Source organism: Photinus pyralis, unplaced genomic scaffold (genome assembly GCF_008802855.1).
Source record: "Photinus pyralis isolate 1611_PpyrPB1 unplaced genomic scaffold, Ppyr1.3 Ppyr1.4_LG6, whole genome shotgun sequence".
Lineage (NCBI taxonomy): Eukaryota > Metazoa > Arthropoda > Insecta > Coleoptera > Lampyridae > Photinus > Photinus pyralis.
In genome coordinates, this window is record NW_022170663.1 from 17,403,472 (window position 1) to 17,424,853 (window position 21,382).

At 36.8% G+C, this 21,382-nt stretch overlaps 2 protein-coding genes across 2 annotated transcripts; one reads left to right on the forward strand and one right to left on the reverse strand.

Annotated features, from left to right (window-relative positions):
* The first annotated feature begins 1,605 nt into the window (after positions 1-1,605).
* LOC116174048 (facilitated trehalose transporter Tret1-2 homolog) lies at positions 1,606-3,271 on the forward strand. Its single transcript, XM_031491827.1, has 2 exons — positions 1,606-1,804; positions 1,850-3,271. Exons 1-2 carry the CDS (start codon positions 1,759-1,761, stop codon positions 3,181-3,183), a joined length of 1,380 nt encoding a protein of 459 aa, XP_031347687.1. The 5' UTR covers positions 1,606-1,758; the 3' UTR covers positions 3,184-3,271.
* Positions 3,272-11,068: 7,797 nt separating this feature from the next.
* On the reverse strand, positions 11,069-13,401 carry LOC116174329 (facilitated trehalose transporter Tret1-2 homolog). Its single transcript, XM_031492234.1, has 3 exons — positions 12,998-13,401; positions 12,643-12,712; positions 11,069-12,588 (listed from the first exon to the last, which is right to left on the reverse strand). The coding sequence occupies exons 2-3, from the start codon at positions 12,704-12,706 to the stop codon at positions 11,234-11,236; spliced, it is 1,419 nt and encodes a 472-aa protein (XP_031348094.1). The 5' UTR covers positions 12,707-12,712; positions 12,998-13,401; the 3' UTR covers positions 11,069-11,233.
* Positions 13,402-21,382: the final 7,981 nt, after the last annotated feature.

Consider the following 21,382-nt stretch of genomic DNA (forward strand, 5'->3'; position numbering starts at 1 on the left):
ATGTCACATATAATATTATATTTGAAAAACATTTTTCGTATTTTGTAAAAGGGACATTGAGGTGAGCCTCTTATATCTCGAACGCACTGTATACAAAGATATAAAATAGTATATTAAGTAACAAGGGATTAAAAAGAGTTTTTATTCCTGAAAGAATGGTTTAAAGCCCGAGGCTTACCGAGGGCTTTAATATTCTTGAGGGAACAAAAACTAGTTTAATCCAGTGTTACTTATACTATTTTTTCCAATACCGATCGATCTGAATCCATTTGAAAATTAATATGCTATAAAAACTATGAAAAAGTAAGGCATTGGAAAAAAACTATTAAAATGTCTGAAACGAGTATAGATACTGTAAAGGACGAAGCAAAAGGAAATCTTTAAGATCTTTTGGAATCTGGCGGTAAAGCGCTGGAAAGTGTGCGAATAATCTGGAAGAGTCCTTTAACGTTTTCCAGAAAGTCTTAAGTGCTTTTAAAAGATTCTTTTTTGATTTTGTAGAAGTTTTTCTGAACATTTTCCAAAGTAAGTGCGCCTAGAAAGATTTTAAAAGAAATTAGAGAGGACTGAAGGGGCCTAAAGTGCCAAAAACGAATGGAAAATGCGTATACAAGCGTGTCTAGAAATATTAAAGTTTTTGATTATTCAAGGTGTTCATAGGCTTTGAGCTTAGGAGAATCAGAAGAAAAGCTCTGGAAAGGTTCTGGAATATCTATTCCCAGAAAGGGCCTAGGTAGTGCTCTAAGAAATTTGAAAGGACGTAAAGTGGTCCAGGAGAAGGAATGCTCTGAAATCGCTTCTGTAAACCGCCTAATAAAATGCTCTGAAAACTTTCATAATTGTTCTGATAAGTGCTTATACATTTCTAGGAAGAAACTAAAAGCTATAAAAAGCGGTAACTATCTAAAAAGTTGATTCAGCTCTTTGGGGATTACAAGGTTTTAAAAAAGCGTTATAGAGCTATGGAGGGAGGAGCCAGGATATTCCATTGCTCTTGAAAGTGTTTATGTTTCCAAATCTAATGCATATATCAGGAACACCTTAAATGTTTGCCATAGAACCGTATAGAGTGTAAGCGTGGAAAGCTCTGGGAGGAGCATCAAAAGTTTAGAATGACTCTGAAAGAGGTATAGAATCCCCTGGTGTTGACCTCAAAGAAACATGAAGATATTTACTAAAGCAATCGGATGCCATTAGAGCTTTGGAAAGCGCTTTTAAAGGCCATCTTTAAGTGTTCAAGATTTCCACGGGATGCACTAAAACGACTTTTCTTTTATATTGTTTCATGCTGTGCGAAACCTTTCAGGGGTCATTTAAGTGTTTTACAAAGCCCTCTCTTTGTAGGCCGTCTCGTTTTCAGTTTAACCGAGACACACGTTACAGTGATCACTGGGGGGCATGTTCTAATTTAATTTAGTGTCTTTTTTTCTTCCCAATTTTGCTTTTTATACGTTTCCGCAAATAAACCTACGTTCTCTGTTTTTTATATAACCCGTGATTTACTCATTTATATAATTTACTCAAAAATAAATCGGAATGGTAGTGGTAATGACAAACCAAATAACATTTGCACTAAACAGAATGGACAGTTTGGTTGTAATCATTACTTAAATGTGTCGCTTATCATTCAAGTCTAGTACAATATAAAACTTCGAAATTACATATACGTTGCACTGGTTGTTTATTAGGCACTACGTTCAAACAGTTTTATCATCATAAAGACGAATTATTGCATGTGACGTTCAGAACGCAGTCAAAATGTTGCGGAATACATACATTTACCAATACTTGGCAACTATCACGGGTAAGTCTACCTCCATTCCAAGCGAGTAACTATTTGTCATTTCAGGATCATTCTCCATCCTAAGCTGTGGAGTAAACCAAGCGTGGACCTCGCCGTACCTGCCGCAAATCATTAACGGCTCGTACCCACAAATTTCTATGACATCTGCTCAAGGATCGTGGTGCGCAGTTATGGCACCATTGTCCGCTCCAATCGGTGCATTAATCGGCGCACTTCTAGTCGATAGGTTGGGGAGGAAATACACAACTCTTCTAATGGCCCCCTACACACTTATCATGTTTATATTTTTAGCGTTCGCGAACAACCTAGTATTAATTAGCCTAATTCGTTTCGTCATCGGTATAGTCGAAGGGGTGTTGTATACAAGTCTTCCGATGTATCTTGGAGAAATTTCAGCGCCTGAGGTGAGAGGGATTTTAACGGCGAGTGTGCAGTTTGGCGCCCTCTTGGGTACATTGCTTATCAATGTCTTCGGCTTGTACTTCTCCATCTTTACTACGTCACTAATCTTCGCGGCGGTACCGCTGCTGCATTTTGTCACGTACTTTTGGATGCCAGAATCGCCGTATTATCTCATCAAAAAGAACAAAAAAGCAGAGGCAAAAGCAGCGCTAATATTGTTGAGGGGTAGCGTGGATGTTGATAGTGAGATGCACTCGTTGTGCGAAGCGGTGAGTAGGCAAGAATCTGACCGGAAAACAAAGATGAGCGAGTTGGTTACTGTGAGAAGCAATCGGAGAGCGCTACTGATTTTTGTTATACTATGCACAACTCGAAAGTTCAGCGGTAATTCCCCATTCTTGTTTTACACTGCGCAGATTTTCCAAATGGCTCAAGGCAGTCTTCATCCCCATTTATCGGTGATCATCTTTCTCACTATACAAATCATTGCTGCCATGCTGTCACTGTATTTACTGGATCGCGTCGGTAGACGGCCCATTATACTATCATCTACCGTTGTCTGCGTTATAACCTTGGGTATCATCGGCTTGTACTTCTACCTTCAGGATCACCACGTTCAATCCGTGGAGAATTTGAGATGGTTGCCAATTACTGTACTGGTATGCTATATCGTCTTTTACAATATCGGATTGGAGCTGTCACCGGTGGTTTACGTGGGCGAACTGTTTCCAACGAATATTAAGGCGATAGCCTTGGGGTTTGCCGAAACATTCGCCGCCATGAACGGTATCGTAACAGCGATGTTGTTCAGTATTTTAGCGGACAACTACGGAATGTTCCTTCCATTCTGGATATTCGCGACGTGTTGTGCGGTCGGTTTGCTATTGATCGCGAAGTTTGTTCCCGAAACAAAAAACAAAACCTTGGAACAAATTCAAATGGAACTTATTGCAGGTGCTTCAAAGTCGAACAGTTAAATTTGTTGAGTGATTTTACATTTTTAAGTTGTTAAATAAATATTATAGTTAAGTTACATTTGTTATAAGTTGATCTAGAAATTGATTACAAAAGGAGCAACCAAAATATCTTAATGACTTTCATTAGTCCTACGAGATAAGATGTGGTTTCAACGAGGGTCCTCCACATTATAGCAGGAACTACTTCTATGCCAGGTTTCCAAATCTTTGCATTGGTCGAGGAGATCCTGTTCATTGGCCCGACTTCACAACGTTGGATTTTCTCCTCTGTGGTTTTGCAAAGAACGGGGTCAGACGAACAAAGAAAACGCAAAACAAAGAATACGCGACAGAATGACCATATCGAATTTGCAGCATGCTTTGTTACCCCCCGTAACCATTGCGGCAACTACTCTCTTACTAGACACTTGTAACTACTGTTTCCTCGTGAGTTCTCTATCGTTACCCTCTGTTGTTGCATTAATGTACCTTTTTATCTTCCATCCTTTCCCTCATTTTCCTCGTCCTTTCGATCTCATCCCGTCTGTATCCATTTCTTTCGTAATATTTTTTTTCCCACATTCCTTTTCAAATTCCCTTCCATCCTTAGCCTTAGTCTTCTATTCACTTTGTCTTTCACTCCTTTCCACATATGCCCACATCTCCGGTTCCGTACATAAGCACTCCTCTCACTATTGAATCAAACAAGTATTTTCTTGTTCTAAAGTTATGTTTGAAGCTTCTCTTTACTATTCACCATACCTGACCCATCGCCAGTTCCCCCTTTTTTCTTAGTTCTCTTATTTGCGCATGTGCCCCATTCTATGCCATTGGTACCTTATATATTTCACTTCTCTTACATTCTTCCCTTTTTCTTCCAGCCCCTTTCACAATATCATCATTTCCAACTTTACATTCCCCTTCTCTCACAAAACCTCTCCATGCTTCCCATCATTTCAGTCATCTTTGCCAATATTATTATGTCGTCGGCGTATGCCAGGGAAGGAGCATATGTTTCTTCTTCCCACTGCGATCCCCGATGTAACAATTACACAAGGTTGAGCTAGTGAGTGGACATCCCTTTCCCTTTATATACCCATAACATTTCCTTCTCTCCTGTCCTTACGCCTATTTTTGCCTCTCCATACAATTCCTTCATTTTGTCGTTTAGCTTCTAGTATATTTTCCCCTCTTCCGTCAGCCTTTGTCACTTCTTTTGTAATCGGCACTATTACCTCTTCCTTCCATTCTTCCGATAGTGCTCCTCTTTTTCCATAGATTCGTAATCTTTTCCGTGATCCTATGTGTGGCGAAAATCCAAGCCACATTTTCCCTCTCGGTTTCCCTTTCTTCATTCTCGTTAATTTCTGCTCAATTTCTTCTCTACTTCCCTTTTTCCTACCTTCACCTGCTTTCCTTGTAATACCTTAATAAGGTGCTGTTTCCTGGCCTCTATTTGTATTTCTCTCCCACATTCTTTCTGTTTCTCCATGTTTACATTTTCTGTTGTACTCCTTTTCGTTCTCTCAACTCTTTCTCCTTTCTTTCTCCATCATTCTGTTTCTCTCTTCTGGACACTCTCTGTCCCACCACTCCTTTCTATTTTTTCTGCCCTTCCTTTTTTAAATCTCTCCTTCATATTTGTTCACTCCTCCTCAGTACTCCCTCCTATTTCTTCATCTTTTCAAACTCACTTCCACCTTAAATTCTTCTACTTCTTCCATTATTTTTTCCATTTACTACTGTGTCGACCGTCGACCGTCCCTCTTCCTCCCATGTATATGTATTGCCTATCCCTATCTAGCTACATGACCGTTTAAAATTATCCACCCTTTCTTTTCTGATAATTCCAGTACACTTCTCCCTCTTTGTTGCCTTCTTTATCTCTTGATTTCCTATCTTGTGTTTTTCTTCCTATCTCTATTCATGTTTTACTTTATTTTTTAAGCCTCTTCATCCTCTTGTATACAGTTATCACTCTCATTTTCTTTCCGTCCAGTTATACTTTTCTTTCCTGTACATCTTCCTCTCCAATTTTACAGATTTATATTTGACACCTTGTGTAATATTTTAAAAAATGGCCGGTAATTGCTCGTTTCAGTTTTCAGTAGTAGGCTCATAATTTACGTGTATTTTTGCACGGAAGGTCCTTACATAGATCTCAAAAACAGCAGAAAATCCCAGATCATTAAAAGAAGACTCTTAAAAGCTCTCATATAATCATACAATTCTTAAAAGTTTTTAAAGATGCATAAAATCTCGTATAAGCCTAATTCATAAAGGCTACAATTCACGTAAACTTATTGAAAAAGCCTTGGATACTTTTGAAGACCCTTTAAGAAAATGGGCACTTCCTACGAGCCTTTAAAAACACTTTAGAAGCTCTTAGAGACCCTTAAATACCCATTAAATTCTCCTGAATACCCTTAAGAACTAAAGGTTTGTTCTAGAAGCTTCTTTGACGTATGAAAAGTTTTGGCGACACCTAAAGGTTAGTAAAGGCTCGACTGATGAAGGTTCTTGAATGGCGTAAATCGCTTAAGGATTTTTAAAAGCTCTGGAAGACCTTTGGCTTTATAAAGCATTTATGACACTATCGTATACTTTTAAAAGGTTTTTCGCAGACATTTAGATGCTTTCTGTTGCTGTTTAGACCATTCCATTGTCCTAGAAGGTCTTTTAAACTTTGTAAAGAGCCCTCTTAAAATCTTCAAGGCGTCTAATAAGAATCTGAGAGACATTTGAATAAATCAGTTTAAATAAAATTTTAGAGTGTAGAATTGGTAAAAAACACATGAAGGGGCGTGTTGAAAGTTTAAGCAAGGTTTGCACTTTTGCAGTAGGAATGTCGGGGGATGAAGGAATGCCTTTAGTTTTATTCTTACAACTGAGTGCTATAATTCACAAATTAAAGAGAAAAATTTTCCACAAGGGTAGCCATACTACGACTAGGTCGAGAAAGTAAAAGGGAAATTTTCCTCCCGGTCACCAGTGAAAGCGACTTATGTAAGGTAAATGTGCTGAATTGTTTCAGAAACGAGGAATAATTTAAAAATCACCCAAAAGACATTTGCCTAGAGGGTAATATAATTTCCATTGCGTTTACTAATTGTTGAATGAACGCAAAAAACTTTATTTGCTAAAAATTTCTTGCAATTGTAAGGAAAAATCTTGCATGTCAATTTAAGAGAAACTTTCAATTTGTACGGATCAAAATTGTAAGTTAAAATACTAGCACTTTCTTAGCAAGATTGGGTTTATTTAATTAAATAAATTAAATAAACATAGCAAAATAATAGCTTGGCTATTGCACATTGGATAAAGCTATGCTCATTTCGAATTTCATGTATTTCGGTTCATAACTAACGGAGCGTCAAAAGGGCCTTCCTTATTTTTTGGCCTGCATTGCATCCGATCTACAAATTTGATCAAAAGTAACACTGAACCGTACCAGTACGAAATAACTATCAATATCATCGTTTATTTATTTTGAATTGCCTATCGGATGTGTTAGCAAATAAAATTGTTTATTTAATTTCACAATTAGTAAAGATAATTGAAATTAACTGCCCACTCTGTGTGTGTTTATATTTTGGAAGTTTAGGTTTGGCCCTGCGTGCTGAAAACAACCTTCGACAGTGCGGGAGGATATTTGTTTCCTATTGTTGCATTAAGTTGCATACACTGCAATTACGTTACCTTCGAACACATGCGGAATTATATGCGTAACGATCAATCAAAACCTTTTACCTAAATTTGAACGATTGAGGTCACGAGACACGCAAAAGAGTGCGTAATATGACCACTTAAGGAGTAGTCTACGTCATTGTTTAAATACTATTTAAACAATGTCTACGTCTTGTTGAAGATCCGAAGGTTAGTAAAATCAGGACCGTTTTAAAATAAATTAGATCAATCGATTTCGCAACATAGAAGTAATAACTGAGTTAGCAGTGTAGAACAAACATTGGGTGACGGACTGAAAATATCCTTCAGCGTGCATTTAGACAAATATGTCGTAGGCAAGGTTGCCATAGTTTGAGGTTAAACATTTTTTTTACACAATATGTAGTAAGAAAGAGAAAAAGATAAGCTTTCTAATGTAATGAGGTATCACATTACCTATGTAGCCATTTAACAAAATTCAAGATGGCGGTCGCATTCAAAAATCTTGTATCAAAAAATATTTTTTAACCTCACAATATGTGAAATACTTTCAAATTTCGAATTTTCGAAATCATGTACATGTTTCATTCGATATTAAAGCACAATTTAAAAAAAATTAAATATAAATTAGAGTGACTGCCGGACAGAAGGGCCCCACGGGAATTTTCACGGAAAACTTTTCTTCTGCTTTTGTAACAAGCCATTGAATTGACGGTGTATTATCTTTTTCAACCGAAGTCATTTTATTTACCTACAAAGACAGTGATTTTTATAAGCAAAAGACAAATGACATTTCTATGGCAATCATGGAATTACGAATAAACAGCCCACTTAATTAGACATGTACTCGAGTATAACGTCAATATCATGTTATTTTGTTTCCCTTATTTTTAAAATAGGTATATTGCGGATATAAATACTTCAAATCTTTAAACTCGTGTGTGCTTTAAAGAGTTGTCTCTTAATATACTATTTTTGGACCAAAACCACCTTAACTCATTTTTTATAAAACCTATTCTGAAAACCATCTCTCTGATCCGCGTATTGAAGATTGTTAAATATATATAGGATGTAGATGTAATTCAAAAAACGTTCAATGATGCAAAAATATTACAAAATGACAATATTAAAACGATTTAAATTATTATCACGACCACATCAATGAACACCTTAGCTGTTAAATAGAACTAATTTTTTTATTTAATCTGAGAAGAACCCCCTAAACCGGATTGATTTATTGTAAATGTATGGATGACTGTACTTTTCGTATTTGTAATTGATACGGAAACTTGACTGTGGTTTACTGCTTCGGAATTAAAACGTATTCGAAGCCACAGTACAACTCGTCTCTGAAGCATACAAAATTAACCCAACCCCTGGTTCTGGAAAATAAAAAAATTATAAATATAAATTTCGCACCACAAGAGATCGTATTAACAATAAAATAAATAGACCAACCATATGTAGTGCAATAAAACGCACTTACTGGTTGAGCAAAAACCTCCGAGTCCAAATTACAGTGTAATCATTGAAACTAATAGGTACTTGATAGTCAAAACACGAACACTGCTAAAATTGGAGTGTCACATTCAAAATTTAAAGCATTAGTTTGTTATTAGTTTGCTGAAGATTTGAAATATGTGGTAGAATTCCAATATTATTTAACGCCATTTATACATATTTTTTAATATCTCAGTAAAAATGGAAATGTTAAAGTTTAGTTTATACAATTCGAAATTTTTGTCCCATAACATCATTTGATCATTGTCATTTATGCAAGAAACTGTTAATAATTAATGTTGTTCATGTTTTTCGCTTAATACCGTATGTCCTCATATCGACTTTTCACAAGAGGAAAAACCTTTTCATTATTTATTTTTTAGAAAAATACATTCTTCATTCTTTTTTGCTTGTTTTGCTAAGTTATCAAACAACAGTGATATGGCTAATTTATTGAACCTCTGAAGCCATGAAAAAAACCATGTCAGTTAGACACAGCATCATATTGACAAAATCATACTGATTATTTATGAGGAATGTTAAAATGCCATTTGAAATAAGAAAGTTCATCTTGAAAATATTTTTAAATGATTCTTTTTAGTGGATTATTCAAACAAGTAGAAAGGTTTTCGCTCTAAGGCGAGTAACTTCAGCGCATTTTCCATTAATTGATCAGTACTTCTCAAAAAGCCATAGCTATGTGCACTATGGTTTTCTTTACTAGATGCATACATGGTTAAAATTTCAAAGAAATATCTTCATAAATATGGAAGGTGATCTAATGTTTGCAATGTCAGATATGTTTGCCTTTAACAGAAGCATCTGTGATAAAATTTCAAAAAGATATCGCGATAAATAAGGTAGTTGATGCATGCGCACATTAATCTGATGCTTACAATATGCGATACGTTTGCTTTTACTGAAAGCATCTTAAAATATCTCCATAAATAAGGTTGGCATTGCGCAGTCTGCGCACGCGCACATGTGATTTTTACTATATGCGATATGTTCGCCGTTACTAGAAGTATCTGTGGTTAAAATTTCAACAAAATACATTAATCAATAAGAAAGTTAACGCGCACTCTGCGCAGTTTAATCATCAAGATTTTTCTTGGCGAAGATGCCAGAGCTACAGACGACCTAAATATCTTAAAAACTGTAGGAGTAGTTAAGGCCTTGGACGAACGGATAGAGAAAGTGGCTGCAATAGCGAACCCAACTTCGTTGGAAAATGCGCTAAAAAGGTAATGGGGCTCGAACCGAAATTCCAAACCGTTCCTGAGATACTTCTAATGGCCCACTTAAAAACACCACCCTGTACAGTGTGTTCACGGATTCAGTGCATATAAGGTGTATATGACACCATTTTGGATTTGGATCTTCACGTTCTGAGGATCGCTCCTGCTTAGTCTCAAACTAAGATATTGAAAAAATGAGCCAAATTAATTAATATACAGAGTGTTTTTTTGCCGAATTTTAAAAATTAGAGTAAACGGTTTTTATATTAGCAGATAGGTATATGAAAACAAAGTTGTTTAAGATTAGTTAGAGGGGCCTTACTTATTTTCATACAAATCGGCTTACTTTGATTTTTTTCATCAAGATCCAATACTTTTGAACTCATGTTTGTAACAAGAATCAAAGCAGGCTTTTAATTTTAAACAACTGTTTTTATACATTTTTCTTATATCTGCTAAACAAAAACACCCGGTATATTAATTGTTTTTGGTTCATTTTTTCGATATCTTAGTTTGAGACTAAGCAAGAGCGATCCTCAGAACATGAAGATCCGACTCTAAAAATATGCACCTTGTGACATCCGCTTAAGTGAAGATGTCCGACGTAACGTTGGTGCTCTCCAACTCCAGATGGTATTCAAAACTATAAAATTAAAAGTTTTCTACCAATCTACGTCCTTGAAGGTTGTGGTCAGTGGCGTACTTCTGTATGGTCAGCGAGGGCTTATTTTTTTAACGGCAACCACTGGTTTTCATTACATATTCTTAAAGAGTATACTTTTTTGGATATAGCAGCATAAAAAACGTATTATATTAAATAATCAAATTTAAGGAAAATGGTTGTGTTCATTTAATAATAAAATTTCACTAGTTTGCGTTGAGAAAAACGTTATTTTTTTGTTATGTGAATGCAATTTATTGTATAAAAAAAATCATTTAAAAAAAAGTAAATCTACATGCTTAAAAATTATTTATAGTGGCGTGCGTCTACCGAGGCGTCTACAGAACCAAGAAGGTCACTTTTTTTCGTGAGGTATTATTAAAGAATAAATTTGCATAAAGTCTCTTTGACGCAATGGGGGGGGGGGGGGGGGCTGCGTGGATTTGGCCTCAATGTTTGCAAAATTGATTTTTTATGATTTAGTGGTTCCTAGGATTTACCAAGAGATCTATAATTTAATGGCAGGCCTATAGAACTCTACATTTGCAAAATGGAAGGCTATCTTCACATATGCCACCCGGCAATGAACGGACAGTCGGCGATTTGACTAGGTACAGGAAAGATTCTTCTCAGCAAACTGAAAAAAACACAGTGGCACTTTCGCCAAAACAGTAATGGAATCTTGTAGGTGAGGCAATCATAATTAGAATATACAAGCAGTAATTGTTTATTTGATTTATTTATCAGTAACAATAATACTTATCAAGTACTATTCTCACAATCACAAACGGGCATCTCAAGATCAATAATAAGCATTACAATTTCATAGTAAATGCTTTACTAATGATTGATAATGTATTTATAGAACATTACAAGTCTGAAGTGCGTTTGTTACGAAATAACTTAAGGAACACATTAAACTAACGCATCAATCGACATATAAATACAATAATAAATAAAAAATGGCACTAATTTAATAATGTCTCGTCAAAGTCCTAAAAAGAGATCACAGTTTCGTACACATCTCCTCGTCATTCGTTATTGCACTAGATTTAATGAGTTCCATTTGAATTTCTTCTAAAGTCTTATTCTTCGTTTCGGGCACGCACTTAATTATAAATATGAGTCCTATAACGCAACAGCTCGAAAACATCCAAAACGGCACGTACATACCGTAACTGTCATTGAGAATTTGGAATATCTTAGCGGTAAAAATACTGAAAATGGCGGAAAAGGTTTCGGCGAAGCCAAGCGCGGTTGCTTTTACGTTAGTCGGGAAGAGTTCTCCAAGATAGACGATTGGAGATAATTCTAAGCCTAAATTGTAGAAAATGATGTACATTGCGAGTACCGTCAGTGGTAACCAGCCTAAATGCGCGATTATAGGAGACGCGATGGCTTGCAGGTAGAAATATGAGGCAATGACCGCTAAGGCGATAACGACAACGACTGTTGCCGCAATTATCATGGGGCGCCTACCGAACCGGTCCAGTAAATCCAGCGCGACGGTCGCGGCCACGATTTGAGTGCATAGGAAGATTATTACCGACAAATTTGGGTCCAAACTGCCACCGGCCGCGTGAAAGATCGTAGCGGTGTAGAAGAGGAACGGGTTGTTACCGCTGAATTTGCGCGTCAAGCATAGAATTACGAAGATAAAGGCCGCCCGGCGATTGCTTTTTATCGTGAAAATGTCCGTCCAGCTTGCCTTTTCGTCGGCTTCCTGTCGAGTGACCGCGTCGCATAACGATTTCATCTCCCCTTCGATGTCCATGGCTCCTCGAAGCACTTCTAGCGCTTTTCGGGCTTCGTCGTACCTCTTCTTCTTGATCAGGTAGTAGGGAGATTCGGGCATCCACATGAAGGTGAAGAAGTGAATTATGGGTATCAAGCAGCAGGCCAGCGACGTTACGAATATTGAGAAGTAAAATCCGAAAACGTTGATGAGTAGCGTTCCCAGCAGAACTGCGAACCCGATGCTTGCAGTTAGGATGCCTCTAATGGCGGGGTCGGAGATTTCCCCCAAGTACATCGGCAAGGTCGTGTACAGAGTGCCTTCTGCGACACCGATTACGAATCTTGAAAAGCCGATGAGTATAACGGATTTGGCGAAGGCCAACAGGATGAACATCGCCAAGGTGAAGGGCGCCATCAGAAGGGTCGTGTGCTTTCTTCCGATGCGATCGACCAGCAGCGCCCCAATCACTGCACCGACCGGCGTTGCTAACGGTGGCATCACTGCGATCCACGAACCCTCTTCGCTCGTCATGGTGATGTCCGGAAAGGTCCCGTTGATAATTTGGGGGTTGTATGGGGAGGTCCATCCTAAGTTGACACCGAAACTTAAAACGGCGAAAGAGCCTACAAAAAAAATTTAGCTAGGGACGTCCTAATTCGAATTCTGTTGTAATTTACCTGCTACTGTTGAAAGGTACTGGTATAGGTAGCGTTCATTATAAATTTTACTGGACAGCTTCATTGTGAGCTAAAAATACAAATGTGTTACAATTCTGGCGCTTTCAAAAAAGTTTAACCGTTACACAAACGGTCGAGTATTTAGGATGCGATAGTTGAGGAGGCCATCGCCTTGTTGCATAATAAAAAAAATGAAGGTTACGGTCAGGTGAGACCTTGCAATTCGTTGCAATTTCAATTAGTAATTGTTTTACAAATTTCTCCACTTTAATTCATTAAAAGCGAAAATAGAAAATTAATGAGACAAGCAGGCCATTGCACTATCACTCCGAAAAAAAATCCAAAAAGTACTTACATTTATGTTTCACTAAGTAAAGCACCAAGCACTAATTAAACTAAAGTCCGTTGATGAATAACTTAAATATCGCACATACTTTCAGCTGGTACCAAAGCTCGTGCTGAAGTGAATTCAAATATCTTCAGCGTCGCGCGTTTATATCAAAATATTTCCATTTTAGTGTATGGCAAGCCTGGTAACGACTTATTACGAAGAACTCCCGTAAAGCATTTTTTTAAAAATTAATTGACGTATTGGTCAGGTAGTGGGATCCGCCGGGAAAAACCGCTTTCTCTATATACCTAAGTAAAGGCGACGCCAATCCCCATTCCGCACGTTTACGCAGAGACGAGTTAAATCAAAAACTAAAGGTTGCAATTTAGTTTATTTCTTGAGGCAACGTACGCACTTGTTTAGATACCCATCGAAACCTGTAGTACACGTTTATTTATAGACCCGAGAATATATGCAGAACGAAAAGTATTGCGATAACGTATCTTCCATGCCTGGACTGATTTTTCAATGGGTTTCAAAACAATACTCGGAAGGTACGATTAGAAATGGAAAAAGGGAATTGTTCATTGTCGACTAAATTGAAAAATAATTGACTGACTAATTACGGAGAGTAATTTTTGCAAACGATCCATAGGTAATTACGGACACGCCAGCATGGGACAACTCATGAAAATAGCACGTTCCTGGCTAATTATGTAATCCACGAAGAATATGCTGATAATGTTGGAATTTACCCATTGTTGTGGATGTTAAAAATTAAAATCAATTCTAGGATTAACCGAGGTCAGCGTAATTGTACATATTAAGTAATTCTTGCTTAAACGTTTTTGGAGGGGTAGGTGAACTGACGCACGTAGTTGCGCCAAACTTATTCCGTCAGAACCAGACTTTGGGGTGAATGGTTGCTTGATGAATTTCACATATGTAGTGGCCATTAGAAAGTTATTAGCAGAACCTTGACCCATGAAACCTAAATTGAGTGTGAAAGATTAGCGGTGGTGAAGGGGGAATTACAATAACAAACAGTTAATCTTGTATAAACAATTAAGTGGCACAATTGTGATAAATGCCTCGACTAAAATTTTCAAAAATCCCAGAATGTTAACTTCCTACCTGGGTAATTTTTCACATAAAATTCAAAGAACTTCATCTCGAGTCACTTCGTCTTACAACAAATGACGTTAATTCCACGAGAATAATTGATAAAAGCCATATTTTTCACTTATTTGCATTTCCGTAATAATATAGGATTTTACAGTTGAATTGGCTTGGGTAGATTTTACGACTGCGTCAAAGTCAGAGAGAGCCACATCAGGAAAAATTGCTTTAGGAGTGTCACCGTATCACTTTCGAATCGTAAGAACAGATATTTTGATGCATTTTATGATTGGTTAATTAATCATCAGGAAACGTCAGTCTTAACTTTAAAAAATAAATATTTACATTCCATAATGAATGCAATATTTAACACGTAATTTTTCGCAACCGCGTAATGCATATGTCCAGTGGTGCATCCAAGGGGGGCATTTGATAAGAGCAGAGGTTTTGTCGATAACCTTACTTTACCGTTTTTTCTTATGGAAAAAGTGTACATTCATGTAATCATTTTGGAGTGTGAAATGCTAGGCCAGTCAAAATCGACAATAAATCAACAAAGCATGATGTATCTCTGATTTTTTAGTATGTTGTTTGGACCCATTAGAGTAGTGTATACTCAAGTTTGCAACTCTGTAAAAGTTGTGGAAAAAGTGTAGTATACGAAAAACCGCGAAATTTTCGGACTTTTTGCAGTGTTTGCGTTATATTTCCTTAACTATACATTTTTAGACGAAGGTCACTATATACGTTTTAGAAGAGTATTAATGTGTAACAATTTGCGCCCAATCCGAGCTCTGTAAGTCAATTAGTTACCGGATTACGGCACTTTGAAGATAGTCATTTTTTTCCAAAAAGTGAACATTTGAGTTTTACACCTTCTTTAGATCGAAATTGCGGCTAAACTATTGATCCTACGAGTAGAAATTATAAAAAAGAAGTTGTAGATAATTTAATTAGCTTTAAGTTAAGCGTACAGTGGGGTCTGCAGGTCTCGTAGTTCTCTCTAAATCTCAAAAAAACCGATATAAGGTAAAATCGCATTTATACAGAAATGTTCCAAAAGCTTTTTATTTTTTGTTTTTTGGTGTGGTAAAGAAAAATTTGGCATGCAATCATAAACGGTGAGGTGTATTTTAATATAAACCTCGATATAAACATAAGTCATAACAATTATAGTAGGTATATAACCAATAAATCAAATATAGATCAAAATCGTCTCCTTGTTTTGAATGGCCCTGGACCGTCACTTTCGCTGCACTCTTTAACAGGCAGATCCTCTACTATTGGTGGATCGTCGTCGCGGTCCTTTATACGTAGAGAGTCCAGTATTGCTGGATCGTCGGGGTTGTCTTGAAGCTCGTCATCGTCGGGGTTGTCTTGAAGCTCGTCATCGTCGCCCTCTTCGATGAAGATAAGTGCAGCCACCTCTGCATCCCTTTTTGCATTTGCAAGAAAGGAGTTTCAGGAGTTCTGGGGGGGCAGGAGGTTGCCGTCTGGTAATGGGAATGTTTCCAGCCGAGTTCAATTCCCAACCCCATTCGGTGGCCTGAGCATTGTCCTGGAGACCACGTTTTACACTGATGGCAACTACTGACTGATGGATACCACGTTTTTGAACAATTATCACTGATTCGTCCTCAAGTGGATATCGACATATAAAACAAGACTGGCATTGTTAACAATGCCAGTGCCTCCCAGCTCTTGTTTTATATGTACGTTTGTGTTCCATGTGTCGTGTTGTGAATAGATTCCAATTGGAACCTATTCACAACACGATACATGGAACACAAACGTACAAACTGAAACACAAGTTACTCACAAAGAAGGAACAAATAGTGTGAGCTCAGGAAGAAACTAAGAAAGCGGGGGAACGAGAGAGGGTTTCATATACGATACGAAATATGGCATTAACAAATCATCATGAAGTCTGAAAATCTGTAAATACTTTAGCGCGCGCGGTGTAGGTAATAATTTATGACAACTTCGCGACAACTATACTAACATAATAAGGATCATCTTTATGAGCCAAAAACGTGCTCGCCAATAGGGCGGCAGACTTTGAATTGGTTTGAAAGCTGTTTATTACTCAGTTAAGATTAAAATCTGCACTATTCTTCTGTTAAAATAACCCAGTATTTCCGTACCACTACCATTATTACTACTATTGCCGATCACCCAACGGGAATACGCAGAACAAAGAATCGCTACAATCCTTAAATATCATCATTGTATATTAGGTATGTACAATTTTATCATTGCGGCACCTACCTACGACTTACTCAACTTTGATTTGTGCCTTAATTTAAATCTATGAAATTGTTGGATATTTAAAATTGACTCTATGCAGCAAAAAAAGTGATTTGACACATTCCTTTCTGATTTCCACACCAAAAAACAAAAGATAAAAAGTTTGTGGAACATTTCTGGAAAAATATAATTTTACCTTATATCGGTTTTTTTGATATTTAGAGAGAACTACGAAGCTTGCAGACCCCACTTTACGCTTAACTTAAAGCTAATTAAATTATCTACAATTCTATTTTATAATTTGTACTCGTACGATCAATAGTTTAGCCGCAATTTCGATATAAAGAAGGTGTAAAACTCAAATGTTCACTTTTTAGAAAAAAATGACTATCTTCAAAGTGCCGTAATTCGGTAACTAATTGACTTCCAGAGCTCGGGTTGGGCGCAAATTGTTACACATTTAATACTCTTCAAAAACGTGTACAATGACGAAAGTCGAAAAATGCATAGTTAAGGAAATATAACGCAAACACTGCAAAACGTGCGAAAATTTCGCGGTTTTTCGTATACTACACTTTTTCCACAACTTTTAGAGAGTTGCAAACTTGAGTATACACTACTCTAATGGGTCCAAACAACATACTAAAAAATCAGAGATACATCATGTTTTGCGAATTTAGCGATTTTTTGTGTCGATTTTGACTGGCCTATCCTATGCTTACAATTTCAATTACAAGGGAAATTACACGAGGGTAATGCGAGACCCTTCATTACCAAACGATGGCTGCGCTACTGCATTTTTTCATTTTCTATTATTAAAAGTGAGACATTTTTTGACGTCGGCCATCAGTGGCGGATTGGGCGGCGGGCAAGGACTCGCCAGGCACCTGGTACTTTGCGCCAGATTTAGAGGTTATAAGAAATTGTGAGGAGCCTTTCAAAAATCAATACCATCGAATTCTTGACGAATTTTTACAGAATTATACACAGATCACTATAGAGGAACGATTTACGACCTCACTTTTGTGCAACAACTGTATAAAATTCACATGTTAAGGATAATAGATACAAATCAATTGAAAACTGCACGAGCACGATAGGACTGAAGTTGAGAACCCAGCGGTGGGCAACTACAACACAGGATTTCTGTACATCATTCTGGAATATGTTAGAGTGTATAAAAATAATTACCAAGCCCCTAGTGCCGTACAAAAATAATTTTGCAAACATTTTTGAGACAAAAAAGTTGATTTACAACTGTACGACTTTTGTACAATACACTTTTTCTCCCTACATAGATATTCTATTGCAATTCCTTACAAATTTGCAGAGACAACCTCCGGCCCCATTTTTGAGCTGTATAGTGACGGCGATCTGACGCAACGTAAAATTAATGATCTCAGTTATTATAAATAAACAATATTTGTGAATAGGGGGGTCTAAATACAGTTGCAATACAGTTACATCAATGGTCTCCTTAATATTTCCCAAAAAATTTTTTATTCAATTATAAAAACAAGATTTATCCAAGTACTGAAGGTGAAATTTGAGCCAAACACATTGAGGTTTTTCAAGTTAAAGCAGTGCCGGCTCGTGAGTTCTAAAGGAGGACGGACATAAGTAAAATCTTACCTACTATTTTTTTTTACATTCTTCTATTTTTAAAGTCAGAAAAGACGATAATGACTTTGTTGCCGTTCGGGATAGACTTGACGAACTTCTTTTCTACGGATAGGTTTGCTAAAGCGTTCAGTCGTGTGTCAAGCGAGTGAGCAGAACATGGTTTATCTATAATTGTCGTTCGTTTTGGCAAAACCACTGCAAATTTGCAATGATGATTTTTACTTTTTTATTGCACTGCGCCGCTCGTTTAATAATTAAATCACATTGATGCCCGTAACAATGGAAACGAATATACGAATGCATGTGGAAATGTTCTTTTGATAATGGCTTGAACACCATTTGTCTTACCACTCATAACGGACGCCCCGTCATACTTAACTTTGAGGGATAATTTAATTTATTGCTCGATTTATTGTTATCAGACGTACATTGGCCTGGGTTGAGGTGAATTTTTCATCTGTGGCGGAGATGGAAATTACCTTAGACCAGTTCCGAGCATTCTACCGGCTACTCCGAATTAAGTTTTCCTGCAGTTTTCCTAATTCGTAAGGTAAATACCGGAGTAGTATAGACCAACTTAAGACCTTCTGCAGAGGCACCTCTAAATAGCATTATGCGGGTCACTCTGTAATTGGGCGCATGCCTGTTGAGGGCCCAAAACAAGAGAGGGATAATAATAAATAAATAAATAAATAAATTTATCCATTTAACAGAATCGAATTATGAACAACCATTTGCTGATGATTAGAGGTGGACCTCCAAAGCAATGAATGCAGATTGAATTTGCTGTTAATAAATTAACATTACATCTACACAATGCGTTTTGGAAAGTTTTTTAACCCCCTTTAAACACCTTTGAACCATTCATATTGTGTTGCAAGTGCGGCGTCTAATTCGGATGAAATTTCGTGTAAATTATACCAGTAGGGAGAGTTGGTGCTGAGTTACCTCAAACCCGCCGCTATAAACGGCCAACCAGCTCTGGGTTGGAAAACAAAATAAAAGCTTGAGATCTTCCACAGCGGAAGTTTGTTCTGGGCATATGATTTTCTTCACTTCATTACCACTTACCAGTAGGGTTGAGCGCCACTCAATTCCTATCTTAACTCCGTATAAAATTGAAAAGGTACGTGAGTAGGTGTCTCAAAATATTCCCCCAAATATTCAAAATTATTAATTACATGCATCAAAACCCTTCGTAATCTTTTTCTTTAGCATACCTAATATAATTATTTATTGATATAATGAAAAAATTGGCAACAATCACATAAGCCAAGGCTCGTGCGTGATGGTTAATCGAGTATATTACATGTAAGTACACTAATACAAAAAAAAAGAACAAAACAAAAATATAAATCATGTTAGCTTGGAGTAAAAATCCAATCCTACACCTAATAGCCAATCCTTAAACCTTTTCTTAAACGAATGTAGGGTCTCGCAATTTTTTAAATAGATAGACATTTTATTATATAATACCCAAGCATAATGCATGATGATGGGCATGCGAAGTACTTGTTTTAGGAATTATTAACGTTTTTTGGTTGCTTCTAGTGTAATGTTCATGGGCAAGCACTTTATATGTATCTTTGCGCTCAAAAGTAAAAGTAGCAATCTTTTGCAGATACAATTGTCGAATCGTTAACAATCCCGATTCAGCGAACAGAAGATTGGTAGGGTAGCGATAGTCTTTACCCATAAGTATTTTAATAATCCGTTTCTGTAAAATTTCTAATTGATGCAAATAACAATCTGCTACTGCACCCATCCTAAAATGCCGTACATAATAACCGACTGTACTGTAGCGTAATATACCACATTTAATAAATTGTCATATATATAATACCATAAGTAGTCGAAGTATTGTCGAATATTTTTGAGGTGCTGTCACGAATGCTAGTTACGCTGATTAATACCACGAGCGCTTGCGCGAGTGGTATTAAAAAGCGTAACTAGCATGAGTGGAGCAGCAGCTCAAAAATAATCTACAAATACTTCGACTACGAATGGTATTCGGAGGACTATTCAATGAATCAAAAGAAAAATTAAGCATAATTACCCACGCGAATGTATTTCCATGACAACAATAAACGTCAAAATAAATTATGGAAGTTGCTTTTCATTTTGCTATTGATTCTATTCGAACTTTTGTGCTCCAAGCTAATTCGTTATGAGTGATTAAATTAAAAGATGTGGTGATAAGTCGGTTGTCGAAATTGATTAACAAACTAAGAAGAATGTTCCGGTTAATACGACAAAATTTCGCGTCATTTCACTGGTGGAAGTTTGACAAATGTCATTGAATAATCGCATTGAATTGTCAATTATAATATCACAAGAGCATACAAAATAATCGATTATACTACCGAATAACGAGACGAATGATCCGAAACACCACGAGACCGAAGGTCGAGTGGTGTTTCAACGGATTATTCGTCGAGTTACGAGGTAGTATAAAAATTATTTTGTAATGCTCCACGAGACCGAAGGTCGAGTGGTGTTTCAACGGATTATTCGTCGAGTTACGAGGTAGTATAAAAATTATTTTGTAATGCTCGAGTGGTATTCGACACGATTATATAATGAATAGAATTTTATTTTGACAGTTATTGTTATTGTCATCAAATATAGTGTATACTAGATTTATGACTTTAAATGACATAGCGAAAACACCAAATCGATTATATCACGTCGTCAAGGGTATAATCGCTTATTAATGCATTGGTATCTAAGGAAAGTGGAAGTTTTGATTGGCTCAATGTCGTATGAATGATATAATCGCTGAAATACCACACGTGAAATTATCGCTGAAATACCACACGTGCAATTATCACTATAATTCGTTCCCATTGGCGCAGCAATTTGAAATCGAGACATTTCACTGGTTGAAATGTGACAAATGTTAGATGAATTGAATATCAGTAATATTGGTTTAAGTAATTTAATTTTGTACGTTAACAATCTTATTCGTTTAAGTTACATTGTCCACATGGGCTTTCCATCGTAAGTTACAGTCAATTAGGATACCTAAGTACTTAAGAGTCTTCTTTACCTATGCGCAACTTTTTTGCATTTTAGTGTATAGATGATTATATCTGCAAGAGATAAGATGATATTCTTGCTTTGTCAACTCCTGTCTTGGTCCATTGTTAGTTCCCACCGACACTGCGCAGCGGCGCCACTTGTTACACTCAAATTGTTGATTTACCGCCCGCCAAGATACAGACTTTATTTACAAAAATTATGATTTCATTTTTTGGGGTTATGTTTAGAAGTAACTTATCTAAAAAACTGTCGGTTTACTTTTTCCATAAATCGTCTTGATCGAGAGTAAAAAAATAAAACAGATCAGCGCAATAATCGGTGCGAAACATCTAATCTTTAAACAATCGGTATTCAGTTGCTATAAACTTAAAAAAAAAA